Consider the following 13,638-nt stretch of genomic DNA (forward strand, 5'->3'; position numbering starts at 1 on the left):
GCAGTACTAAACCACCTAAAAAAACTTAAGTACATATGTTTTGAATTTGTTCTTCCACATACTAGTAACTTATCTTTTCAAAAATGTTCTGAACAGTAGCCATACAAAACTTGTTAAAAAGCTAGAAACTAATGTTTAACAAAGTTTGTTATATAAAACAGTCCCAACTAGTTACTAGTATTTCACAGTTAGAAAAATTTGAAACAACTTTTTAAAACTGTTACACAGTTGTTTAGATTTTTTAACAACGTTTTATTTGTTATACTCAAAGCTGAACTAAGAACTTTTTCTTTGTAGATTTCATGAAAAGAAAGCGAACAAATGGATTTGATCGTAACTTTCCAAAACAAGACGAAATAACTTACACTTAAATGAATATCAGTACTGTTCACTTATGTTCAAAGAAAAGGACCGAAATTTCAATATGAAGTTTAAAAGAGTTGCTTATTTTGAGACGAAAAACTTTACTTAAAAAAAGAGGTTAGGCTAATTTTAAAAGTAGTATCAAGTAAGTAACGATCATAAAAAAAAATATCAGTGTTTCATAACTAATTTGAAAAACTAGATTGGATAAACTTTTTTTTACATTCAGTACTCATAAACTTGCGATGTGTTTAAGAAAGTCTATTTGACAATCATTTGTTGGATTAGTTCTTCATACTTATTATGAAAGTTTCTAGTTTATCTTAAACATTTTCAATAATAAATGACACACTAACTAGACTGTCATTTAGTTGTAGACTTATTTTGTCTGTTGCTTTCATTTTGCTATTTATATAAAAGCCATAACTTTATTTTTTATAAGCGTTTCGTTCTGCTCTAGACTTTTAACAAATATTACTTGAAATAAACAGTTGCAGTAGTTTTTAGTTATCAAGTTGTCTCATACACAGTCTTCAATAAAGTTACAAAGCTGTTTACTTCTTTTCCTTTGCATAATGTTTCAGCTATTGGTTTTTTTACGCGTTGATGTTTTATGTTAAAAATCCATAAGCAACTAAGTTTAATAAAACAAGTCTAAGATTTGTAAAAAAATTCAACTTTGCTATTCATGACAGTTGTACTGAAATTGAATGCTTTTTGGTCGTTTTTTTTCTTTAGAACAATCACTGTTGTTTACATTTATTTATGTTTGAAAATACATTTTGATAAGCATGATCAGTATAATTTTCATGAATAAACCTCTACTGTTCAAGTATTTTTAAAAATAAAACGAAATTTATTAAAACTAACTGTTTTATTTTCATTCCATAATGAAATTACTTTTTATAGTGACGTAGAACAAGTTTTAAAAATTAAGTTTAGTATTTATTAAATTAAAAAAAAGTCTACGAAGTAAGCATGGTTGAGAATTTTTTTTTGTCTAAATAAAGAAGTTAACAAGAAAAAGCCTTTGGACAACACGTTTAAGTTAGTTGAAGCTTTTTATGAAACATCAAATTACAACTAGTTTACAAAACTTATTCCACGATTTAGGCAATACTTTCAAAACATAAAACTAGCTCTCTTATCAAAAGTTGCTTAGAATGTCCAGTAAAAGTACAAAGGCAATAGTAAGTATGCATAACTAGGTGACAAAAGAAAAGACAGAAAAAATATTATTTAGAAGTAAAATGTGTCATTCAACTAGCTCTAACTCTTACTTTTGATCCTTTACCACCACAAAGTTGGTTGAGTTGCACATTTTTGTTGTTTGTTTAACACTGCTTAGTAGACTTTAAAGCTGGTTAAATAAACTGGTTGTCCTGATTACATTAGATTAACTTGATAAAGCTATAAGTAATGCTAGATCAACTAAAAGATGTAAGCTTTTTAAAGTTTTAATAGATTCGAAATGTTCTTTTTCGTTCATGTTGTGATGCATATATGTTGTTTTTTGTTTATGTATTTATGAGTTGTAATGCATGTTTTAAATGTGTTTTAGTTAAAGTTATTTTCTGAAACGATACAACATAAATTAGACCCAAAGCTAAACTAATTTTCAACTTGATAAATCTGTGAACAATTTGAGTTGAATAAAAAGCTTTTTAAAAAGAATTCGGTTGTAATACATGATGGTTGTTGTACTGAAATTGCAGTTTTGTTGATTTTTTTATTTTGGTTTGAACAGCTTCTGTTGTTAACTGTATTTTAAACTGTTTTATTTAGTTTGAGTTGCATTGTAATAAAAAGAAATAATACATTTTAGAAACTACTGGTTTATTAGATTGTAATTGTTAATATCCAAAGTTAATTTTGTTTTATTATAATTTAATGTATTATTTTCATATAAAATCTAATACTTTTTACAGTGACGTAGAACAGTATTTTTTAAATAAACTAAATACTTTTTTAATTTTACAAAAAGAAGTATACAAAATAAGCATAACGGGAATAAGTTTTGTTTAAAGAAAGAAGTTTACAAGAAAATCTTATGGACACAAAAATCAAGTTAGTTGAAGCTTTCTGCGAAACGTATATTTATTTGTAATGTAACAGACTTAAGCAATGGTTTTTAAATGCAACTAGCTCCCTCCTCAAAAGTAGTTTAAAATGTCATGTAAGAGAACAAAAACAATTGTAAATACAAGTATGTGACAAAAAGTTAAAACACAAAAGTATAAGTTAGAAGTAAACTGTTTCATACAAACATTCTAACTCACCTTTTACCAGCACAAAAAACAATAAGTTTGGTTCGTTTTTGTCGTCTAGTTAGAGCTTGTTTAATGCTGCTTAGTGGACATTGATATCTGGTTGAATCAGTTGGTGGTCCTTATCACTTTAGACTTATAACAGAAATGACTATAGACTGTAAAAGTCGTTTTAAGTCATCAAGTTGTCTCACATATAGTTGTAACAAGTAATACAAATGAGTGGTGACAAGCTGTTACTTCTTTTCCTTTCAGCTTATAAATTGAGTTCTTTCATGTATTCGACTAGTTAAGCAATTAAAAACAAACTAAATAGATGTCAGCTTTGTAAAATAAAAGTTTTAATGATAAGCTTTCATCAATTATTTCAGCTATTTTTGTTTTGGTAAATCGCGTACTTGTTTATAGTGTTGTTTTTCTTTGAACAATCGATGTTGTTTACATTTATGTATTTTAATGTATGATTTTTAAATTACTATGCATGTTTTTAATCGTGTTTTAGTTGTAATTAAACTATATTTTTAGTGAAACAAATATTGTTTGTTGTTAACAATTGAAAACATACTTTGTTGATAAACCAAAGTAAGTTTTATTCTTATTACTACTTAAGTGTACTATTTTCATTGAAAAATATAACTAGTTTTTTAAGTGACGTAGCGTAACTTTTTTTAATAAGTTAAAAAACAAATAATTGTTGAATGTTTAAGAAAAGTCCACAAAGTAAGAACGATTAAGATAGAGTTCTTAGAAAAAAAACATATCAAGAAGAAAAAGACATCCAAGTTAGTTAATTATGTTAAGCATTCAATTACAGTAGGCAATAAATTAAGGATTATAGCAGTGATCACACTAGTTTACATCGCAAAAGTTAGATCAAAAATAATGTAAAAGTAGAGAAATCACAGCAAGCTTAACTGTTCAATTAATAATGGAAAGCGATAAAATATAGTTTGGAAGTAAACAGTGTTGTTCAGAGTTCTTTGATCCTTTATCATCACAAAGTAGATTTAGTATGTAAATTTGTGTCATTGAGTTTAGTACACATTAGAAGCTTGCATCAATGACTGGTGATCCACGTAAGCTTTAGACTCATGGAAAATACAAAGAAAAAACAAATGATTTTTGGAGTTGTCTCATATACAGTATAAAAAAGAGATCAAGTTGTTCATTTTTTCTTTTGTATCATGTTTTTATGTGTCGACGTTTTTGTTTGATAGAGCCACAAACAATTTGAGTTCAACGAAACAAGTTTAAATATTTGTAAATATTTCAACTGTACTCTTAAACTATTGTTGTACTGAAACTGTATGTTTGTTTTGAACAGTCGCTGTTGTATACATTAATGCATTGTACAACTTTCAATCTGCTTTTTATGGTTTCAGTTGCATTCTAACTAACAAGACTAGTATACTTTGAAAAATTAAACCTCAGTTTAATTCTTATCTTTGACTAAAGTGTTTTTGATATCAATACAAATTCAAGTTTTCTTCTCATTATAATCAACTGAAATTTGAATTTGAAAATTTAACAAATTTTTTCAGTGACATGGTATTATTTTAGATATTTCATTTATAAAACTTATTTTGATATTAAAAATAACATTGTCTGTTTGAAAAACTTGTCCACAAAGTAAGCATGAATAAGAATAAATTTTGTTTAATATACCTATTGAAAAACATTTTTACCTAACATTCAAATACTATTAAGAAAGGAAAACAGATAAATATTATCATTTAGAAGTAAAATGTTTAGATACATAAGTAACTGGTTAAATCAGTTGGTGGTCCTTATTATTTTAGATTTATAACCAACATAACTTAGAACAAACAATTAGAGTTACTTTAGGTCATCAAGTTGTCTAACACCTAGTCTAAACAAGTAACTTTACCATGAAAATAATAAAACAAGCATTTTTTAACCGTGTTTAAGCTAATGAATTGGTTTGTATCATAGGGTGATGTTTTGGCTTGAAATGATATCTTAAATAAGCTAAATAGATGTCAGCCTTGTAGGTGGGAATACTTAAATGTGTTTGAAATTCACATTTGTTATCTTTTGTTCTGAACTTTTATTTCTATTTATATACTTATAACTTTTTAAAACATTTTACATGGTTTCAACTGCATTTAAGTTGATAAAAAGAAGACGTTTAAAAGTTAAACCTTTGTTGTGTTGCTGATAATCAACAACAACTTAAAAATGTAACAAAAACTAAGGTTTTTTTTTGTTATAAGTTGAGTATACGTTACTGTATTATCTTTTTTTAAACACTTATTTACTGAATGTTTTAACAGAAATTCAACAAATGAACAAGAAGTTGTATAGAAAAAAAAAGTTCACGGACAACGTATTGAAGTTAGTTAAATCCTTTTTTACAGATACTACTGTTTTTTCAAATTAGACTTATGCAATGGTAACCATAAGATTAAAACTTGAAAGTACGACAAATTTTAAATCAAACAACTAAAGTGTTTGATCTTTTAATTCTTATAACAACCAGTTTGTTTGTACAATTATCAATTTGTGGCTTGTACTTTAAGTAGATATCAATAGCCGGTTTTGTTCAAATGGTGGTCCTAAAAAGGACCGGTTGTTGAGCATTTATTTTGAGCTGGTGTACTTGGTAACAGCTTTAGTTCCCTCTGAAACTGCGTGCTTTGACAACTCGCCGGGGAGCAAGAGCCTGACAGCAGTTTGAATTTCGCGGCTGCTCACAGTTGACCTCTTGTTGTAATGAGCCAAACGTGAAGCCTCTGCTGCAATGCGCTCGAAGATGTCGTTGACAAATGAGTTCATGATTCCCATCGCCTTGCTGGAAATTCCGGTGTCGGGGTGCACTTGCTTCAAAACTTTGTACACGTAGATGCCGAAGCTTTCTTTGTGCCTCCTCCTTCGCTTCTTCTTGCCGTCGACCGGGGTGGTCTTGGCTACTGACTTCTTCGCGCCTTTGGTTGCGGTCATGATGATGTGTGAACTTCAGTCTCGGCGCCAGCTTATATACTGAAAGTTTATGCAAATTAGCATTTCCGTACGCGAACGACAGCCTCTCTCATTTTATGATTCTCTCGTTTGTCGTAAATATTTTTAGGTGGTCCTGAAAAGGACCTGGTTTGTTTCAACTTAGGCTGATTTTTTTGAAGCGGTCTTCTTGGGCAATAATACTGCCTGGATGTTTGGAAGAACACCTCCTTGAGCAATAGTGACGCCGCCGAGAAGTTTGTTCAACTCTTCGTCGTTGCGGATAGCTAGTTGCAAATGGCGGGGAATGATCCTGCTTTTCTTGTTGTCACGAGCAGCGTTACCGGCAAGCTCGAGCACTTCTGCGCTCAAATACTCGAGAACGGCAGCCAGATAAACTGGAGCACCAGCTCCGACTCTTTGGCTGTAGTTGCCAGTGCGCAACAGGCGGTGCACGCGACCGACTGGAAACTGCAGTCCTGCACGAGAAGACCTGCTCTTCGGCTTAGATTTGAGTTTTGATCCTTTACCACGTCCCGACATCTTGTTGTTCGAATGATTGTGCCAAGATGCTCGCACAGCTCTGTATAAAACTCAAACCTAACCGCGTCGAACGAACAACTAATTTGCATATGTCGTAGCTACTCTTTAATCTTGTCAAAATGTTTGTTTAGCAGTGTTGAAGAAATTTGATTTTGAAATGGGTGGTCCTAAAAAGGACCGAGTTTGCTAAATGTTTAGCCACCGAAGCCGTACAAGGTTCTTCCTTGACGCTTGAGTGCGTATACGACGTCGAGTGCTGTGACGGTCTTGCGCTTGGCGTGCTCTGTGTATGTTACTGCATCGCGAATAACATTTTCCAAGAAAACTTTCATGACGCCTCTCGTTTCTTCATAAATCAGTCCCGAGATTCGCTTCACTCCGCCTCGGCGAGCCAAACGGCGGATTGCAGGCTTAGTGATGCCTTGGATGTTGTCGCGAAGTACTTTGCGATGGCGCTTAGCACCTCCTTTTCCCAAGCCTTTACCTCCTTTGCCGCGTCCAGACATGTTGAATACAGTGCTTTCGGCAGTCCGTCGAGTTTATTTATAAGCTGTTACGGACGCGTACGGTTACTACTAAACTATTTTGCATACTCAGAAAAGTCTCTAACTTACATTCTTTCGTTTGGTTTATTTTCTCTCACTATCAAACAAAGTTTAAAAGTGGCCCTGAAAAGGACCGGTTTTAGCTAATGCTTAAGCTCTTTCGCCACGCATTCTCCTGGCGAGCTGGATGTCTTTGGGCATGATTGTCACACGCTTGGCGTGGATCGCGCAAAGGTTAGTGTCTTCGAACAAACCAACGAGGTAGGCCTCGCTCGCTTCCTGCAAAGCCATTACGGCACTGCTTTGGAACCTCAAGTCAGTTTTGAAGTCTTGAGCTATTTCACGTACAAGACGCTGAAAAGGCAACTTGCGCAAAAGAAGCTCAGTTGACTTCTGGTAGCGTCTGATTTCTCTCAGAGCAACTGTGCCGGGCCTGTAGCGATGAGGCTTCTTCACACCTCCGGTAGCGGGTGCGCTCTTGCGAGCGGCCTTAGTGGCGAGCTGTTTCCTTGGAGCCTTGCCTCCGGTTGACTTGCGAGCGGTTTGCTTGGTACGAGCCATTTTGATAATGTAGCTATACGCTGGAAGACTGTATATATACTGTTTACGGAGACACGGACGCAAGCGATTCCGCTGTATCTCATTGACTAATTTGCATACTTTTAATTTACTGTTGTTATTAGCATTTCATTTTTTGTTAATATTTTGATTGAGTGGTCCTGAAAAGGACCTTGGGTAAAAGAACAACTTATTTCTTGCAGCTCTTCTTGGTACTTGCCTTCTTAGATGCTTTTTTGGCTACCGGCTTCTTCTTGGTTACTTTCTTCTTCTTGCTTGCAGCTTTTTTAGATGCTGCCTTCTTAGGAGCACACTTTTTAGCAGGTCGCTTTTTGGCTGCTGGTTTTTTCGCTGCCTTCTTGGGAGCACACTTCTTTACTCGTTTCTTTGCTGCGGCCTTCTTTACTGCTGGCTTTTTAGCTACTTTTTTTGTCCTCTTCTTGGGACCAGCAGCTGGCATTGGAGCAAGCTTGAACGAGCCGGAAGCGCCTTTTCCAGTAGTCTGGAGAAAAGAACCTTTGGTCACGCCGCTGGTAAGTGCTCTCTTCAAGTGAGAATTAGAAGCTGAAAGGTCAAGCTTGTAGGTGTCCGCGATATATTTTTGTATCTTCTGGCGGGATGTACCTTTTCGTTCCTTCATTGCTCCCAGGGCAGAGCTAATCATCTCCCTGTAAGTCGGGTGTTCTGCCTTCTTGGCGCTTGGTCTCTTGGAAGACCTGGCCTTGGCTGCGGCCGCCGCTGCTACTGCTGGTGCTGCTACTGCTGTGGTAGACATTTTGTATGTATTTTAAAGCAACCGAAACAATACTTTTAGTAGTTACTGACTGTGACGAATTGACTGTTGAGCAGTTTTACTTTGTGAAGTACCTTTTACTGATTGTTACGAGCATTAGCATGTGAGTTTAAAGCGCATATGCTCATAAAAGCATAGTTATTTTTTTACGAACGTCAAAAACATTCCAGTGACAAAGAAACCAGACTTAGCCTGGTCGGAAACAGAGTTTTTTTTAAAGCTTAGCTTTAAAGGTCCAGAAAAACAGTCTAAAAGTTACAGCACACCTCTGCATTTAATGATATAAACCTCAAATGAAACAAAATATACTACTACACATCCGGTTTAGTTTTCTTCAGCTGCAAACTTAAAACTGTAAGATTTTAGACAAGCACAAGTGTTTTTTTCCACTTCAAGCTTAAGTTAAGTTTTATTATTTTAATTTCATTCGGTTTTGTCAATTGTAAAACCCATGAAGTATGTTTAACTTGATTACAACTTTAATTGTGCTGGTTAGTAAAAAGTAATTCATAAACAAACACAAGTATTTAATTTATGACACTTTACAAGTTATCATTACTTTAAGTATACTTATATTGAAAATGGCAGTACTAAACCACCTAAAAAAACTTAAGTACATAAGTTTTGAATTTGTTCTTCCACATACTAGTAACTTATCTTTTCAAAAATGTTCTGAACAGTAGCCATACAAAACTTGTTAAAAAGCTAGAAACTAATGTTTAACAAAGTTTGTTATATAAAACAGTCCCAACTAGTTACTAGTATTTCACAGTTAGAAAAATTTGAAACAACTTTTTAAAACTGTTACACAGTTGTTTAGATTTTTTAACAACGTTTTATTTGTTATACTCAAAGCTGAACTAAGAACTTTTTCTTTGTAGATTTCATGAAAAGAAAGCGAACAAATGGATTTGATCGTAACTTTCCAAAACAAGACGAAATAACTTACACTTAAATGAATATCAGTACTGTTCACTTATGTTCAAAGAAAAGGACCGAAATTTCAATATGAAGTTTAAAAGAGTTGCTTATTTTGAGACGAAAAACTTTACTTAAAAAAAGAGGTTAGGCTAATTTTAAAAGTAGTATCAAGTAAGTAACGATCATAAAAAAAAATATCAGTGTTTCATAACTAATTTGAAAAACTAGATTGGATAAACTTTTTTTTACATTCAGTACTCATAAACTTGCGATGTGTTTAAGAAAGTCTATTTGACAATCATTTGTTGGATTAGTTCTTCATACTTATTATGAAAGTTTCTAGTTTATCTTAAACATTTTCAATAATAAATGACACACTAACTAGACTGTCATTTAGTTGTAGACTTATTTTGTCTGTTGCTTTCATTTTGCTATTTATATAAAAGCCATAACTTTATTTTTTATAAGCGTTTCGTTCTGCTCTAGACTTTTAACAAATATTACTTGAAATAAACAGTTGCAGTAGTTTTTAGTTATCAAGTTGTCTCATACACAGTCTTCAATAAAGTTACAAAGCTGTTTACTTCTTTTCCTTTGCATAATGTTTCAGCTATTGGTTTTTTTACGCGTTGATGTTTTATGTTAAAAATCCATAAGCAACTAAGTTTAATAAAACAAGTCTAAGATTTGTAAAAAAATTCAACTTTGCTATTCATGACAGTTGTACTGAAATTGAATGCTTTTTGGTCGTTTTTTTTCTTTAGAACAATCACTGTTGTTTACATTTATTTATGTTTGAAAATACATTTTGATAAGCATGATCAGTATAATTTTCATGAATAAACCTCTACTGTTCAAGTATTTTTAAAAATAAAACGAAATTTATTAAAACTAACTGTTTTATTTTCATTCCATAATGAAATTACTTTTTATAGTGACGTAGAACAAGTTTTAAAAATTAAGTTTAGTATTTATTAAATTAAAAAAAAGTCTACGAAGTAAGCATGGTTGAGAATTTTTTTTTGTCTAAATAAAGAAGTTAACAAGAAAAAGCCTTTGGACAACACGTTTAAGTTAGTTGAAGCTTTTTATGAAACATCAAATTACAACTAGTTTACAAAACTTATTCCACGATTTAGGCAATACTTTCAAAACATAAAACTAGCTCTCTTATCAAAAGTTGCTTAGAATGTCCAGTAAAAGTACAAAGGCAATAGTAAGTATGCATAACTAGGTGACAAAAGAAAAGACAGAAAAAATATTATTTAGAAGTAAAATGTGTCATTCAACTAGCTCTAACTCTTACTTTTGATCCTTTACCACCACAAAGTTGGTTGAGTTGCACATTTTTGTTGTTTGTTTAACACTGCTTAGTAGACTTTAAAGCTGGTTAAATAAACTGGTTGTCCTGATTACATTAGATTAACTTGATAAAGCTATAAGTAATGCTAGATCAACTAAAAGATGTAAGCTTTTTAAAGTTTTAATAGATTCGAAATGTTCTTTTTCGTTCATGTTGTGATGCATATATGTTGTTTTTTGTTTATGTATTTATGAGTTGTAATGCATGTTTTAAATGTGTTTTAGTTAAAGTTATTTTCTGAAACGATACAACATAAATTAGACCCAAAGCTAAACTAATTTTCAACTTGATAAATCTGTGAACAATTTGAGTTCAATAAAAAGCTTTTTAAAAAGAATTCGGTTGTAATACATGATGGTTGTTGTACTGAAATTGCAGTTTTGTTGATTTTTTTATTTTGGTTTGAACAGCTTCTGTTGTTAACTGTATTTTAAACTGTTTTATTTAGTTTGAGTTGCATTGTAATAAAAAGAAATAATACATTTTAGAAACTACTGGTTTATTAGATTGTAATTGTTAATATCCAAAGTTAATTTTGTTTTATTATAATTTAATGTATTATTTTCATATAAAATCTAATACTTTTTACAGTGACGTAGAACAGTATTTTTTAAATAAACTAAATACTTTTTTAATTTTACAAAAAGAAGTATACAAAATAAGCATAACGGGAATAAGTTTTGTTTAAAGAAAGAAGTTTACAAGAAAATCTTATGGACACAAAAATCAAGTTAGTTGAAGCTTTCTGCGAAACGTATATTTATTTGTAATGTAACAGACTTAAGCAATGGTTTTTAAATGCAACTAGCTCCCTCCTCAAAAGTAGTTTAAAATGTCATGTAAGAGAACAAAAACAATTGTAAATACAAGTATGTGACAAAAAGTTAAAACACAAAAGTATAAGTTAGAAGTAAACTGTTTCATACAAACATTCTAACTCACCTTTTACCAGCACAAAAAACAATAAGTTTGGTTCGTTTTTGTCGTCTAGTTAGAGCTTGTTTAATGCTGCTTAGTGGACATTGATATCTGGTTGAATCAGTTGGTGGTCCTTATCACTTTAGACTTATAACAGAAATAACTATAGACTGTAAAAGTCGTTTTAAGTCATCAAGTTGTCTCACATATAGTTGTAACAAGTAATACAAATGAGTGGTGACAAGCTGTTACTTCTTTTCCTTTCAGCTTATAAATTGAGTTCTTTCATGTATTCGACTAGTTAAGCAATTAAAAACAAACTAAATAGATGTCAGCTTTGTAAAATAAAAGTTTTAATGATAAGCTTTCATCAATTATTTCAGCTATTTTTGTTTTGGTAAATCGCGTACTTGTTTATAGTGTTGTTTTTCTTTGAACAATCGATGTTGTTTACATTTATGTATTTTAATGTATGATTTTTAAATTACTATGCATGTTTTTAATCGTGTTTTAGTTGTAATTAAACTATATTTTTAGTGAAACAAATATTGTTTGTTGTTAACAATTGAAAACATACTTTGTTGATAAACCAAAGTAAGTTTTATTCTTATTACTACTTAAGTGTACTATTTTCATTGAAAAATATAACTAGTTTTTAAAGTGACGTAGCGTAACTTTTTTTAATAAGTTAAAAAACAAATAGTTGTTGAATGTTTAAGAAAAGTCCACAAAGTAAGAACGATTAAGATAGAGTTCCTAGAAAAAAAAACATATCAAGAAGAAAAAGACATCCAAGTTAGTTAATTATGTTAAGCATTCAATTACAGTAGGCAATAAATTAAGGATTATAGCAGTGATCACACTAGTTTACATCGCAAAAGTTAGATCAAAAATAATGTAAAAGTAGAGAAATCACAGCAAGCTTAACTGTTCAATTAATAATGGAAAGCGATAAAATATAGTTTGGAAGTAAACAGTGTTGTTCAGAGTTCTTTGATCCTTTATCATCACAAAGTAGATTTAGTATGTAAATTTGTGTCATTGAGTTTAGTACACATTAGAAGCTTGCATCAATGACTGGTGATCCACGTAAGCTTTAGACTCATGGAAAATACAAAGAAAAAACAAATGATTTTTGGAGTTGTCTCATATACAGTATAAAAAAGAGATCAAGTTGTTCATTTTTTCTTTTGTATCATGTTTTTATGTGTCGACGTTTTTGTTTGATAGAGCCACAAACAATTTGAGTTCAACGAAACAAGTTTAAATATTTGTAAATATTTCAACTGTACTCTTAAACTATTGTTGTACTGAAACTGTATGTTTGTTTTGAACAGTCGCTGTTGTATACATTAATGCATTGTACAACTTTCAATCTGCTTTTTATGGTTTCAGTTGCATTCTAACTAACAAGACTAGTATACTTTGAAAAATTAAACCTCAGTTTAATTCTTATCTTTGACTAAAATGTTTTTGATATCAATACAAATTCAAGTTTTCTTCTCATTATAATCAACTGAAATTTGAATTTGAAAATTTAACTAATTTTTTCAGTGACATGGTATTATTTTAGATATTTCATTTATAAAACTTATTTTGATATTAAAAATAACATTGTCTGTTTGAAAAACTTGTCCACAAAGTAAGCATGAATAAGAATAAATTTTGTTTAATATACCTATTGAAAAACATTTTTACCTAACATTCAAATACTATTAAGAAAGGAAAACAGATAAATATTATCATTTAGAAGTAAAATGTTTAGATACATTAGTAACTGGTTAAATCAGTTGGTGGTCCTGATTATTTTAGATTTATAACCAACATAACTTAGAACAAACAATTAAAGTTACTTTAGGTCATCAAGTCGTCTAACACCTAGTCTAAACAAGTAACTTTACCATGAAAATAATAAAACAAGCATTTTTTAACCGTGTTTAAGCTAAAGCTGGTTTGTATCATAGGGTGATGTTTTGGCTTGAAATGATATCTTAAATAAGCTAAATAGATGTCAGCCTTGTAGGTGGGAATACTTAAATGTGTTTGAAATTCACATTTGTTATCTTTTGTTCTGAACTTTTATTTCTATTTATATACTTATAACTTTTTAAAACATTTTACATGGTTTCAACTGCATTTAAGTTGATAAAAAGAAGACGTTTAAAAGTTAAACCTTTGTTGTGTTGCTGATAATCAACAACAACAACTTAAAAATGTAACAAAAACTAAGGTTTTTTTTGTTATAAGTTGAGTATACGTTACTGTATTATCTTTTTCTAAACACTTATTTACTGAATTTTAACAGAAATTCAACAAATGAACAAGAAGTTGTATAGAAAAAAAAAAGTTCACGGACAACGTATTGAAGTTAGTTAAATCCTTTTTTACATATACTACTGTTTTTTCAAA

At 30.9% G+C, this 13,638-nt stretch overlaps 4 protein-coding genes across 4 annotated transcripts; all 4 read right to left on the reverse strand.

The window, feature by feature from the left end:
- Positions 1-5,231: 5,231 nt before the first annotated feature.
- Positions 5,232-5,591, reverse strand: LOC145838819 (histone H2B type 1-K-like). Its single transcript, XM_082946443.1, has one exon. The coding sequence runs from the start codon at positions 5,589-5,591 to the stop codon at positions 5,232-5,234; it is 360 nt and encodes a 119-aa protein (XP_082802569.1).
- A 159-nt stretch (positions 5,592-5,750) lies between these two features.
- LOC145838821 (histone H2A) lies at positions 5,751-6,131 on the reverse strand. Its single transcript, XM_082946444.1, has one exon. The coding sequence runs from the start codon at positions 6,129-6,131 to the stop codon at positions 5,751-5,753; it is 381 nt and encodes a 126-aa protein (XP_082802570.1).
- A 194-nt stretch (positions 6,132-6,325) lies between these two features.
- LOC145838822 (histone H4-like) lies at positions 6,326-6,637 on the reverse strand. The gene has a single exon (XM_082946445.1). The coding sequence runs from the start codon at positions 6,635-6,637 to the stop codon at positions 6,326-6,328; it is 312 nt and encodes a 103-aa protein (XP_082802571.1).
- Positions 6,638-6,826: 189 nt separating this feature from the next.
- Positions 6,827-7,237, reverse strand: LOC145839458 (histone H3). Its single transcript, XM_082947028.1, has one exon. The coding sequence runs from the start codon at positions 7,235-7,237 to the stop codon at positions 6,827-6,829; it is 411 nt and encodes a 136-aa protein (XP_082803154.1).
- Positions 7,238-13,638: the final 6,401 nt, after the last annotated feature.

Source organism: Thalia democratica, chromosome 6, assembly GCF_965202585.1.
Source record: "Thalia democratica chromosome 6, ktThaDemo2.hap1.1, whole genome shotgun sequence".
In the NCBI taxonomy this organism is placed as follows: Eukaryota; Metazoa; Chordata; class Thaliacea; order Salpida; family Salpidae; genus Thalia; species Thalia democratica.

What these genes read in the sequence shown, in the direction of transcription:
- LOC145839458 (XM_082947028.1), bottom strand. Translation starts at nt 7,237, where the DNA reads ATGGCTCGTACCAAGCAAACCGCTCGCAAGTCAACCGGAGGCAAGGCT.
- LOC145838819 (XM_082946443.1), bottom strand. Translation starts at nt 5,591, where the DNA reads ATGACCGCAACCAAAGGCGCGAAGAAGTCAGTAGCCAAGACCACCCCG.
- LOC145838821 (XM_082946444.1), bottom strand. Translation starts at nt 6,131, where the DNA reads ATGTCGGGACGTGGTAAAGGATCAAAACTCAAATCTAAGCCGAAGAGC.
- LOC145838822 (XM_082946445.1), bottom strand. Translation starts at nt 6,637, where the DNA reads ATGTCTGGACGCGGCAAAGGAGGTAAAGGCTTGGGAAAAGGAGGTGCT.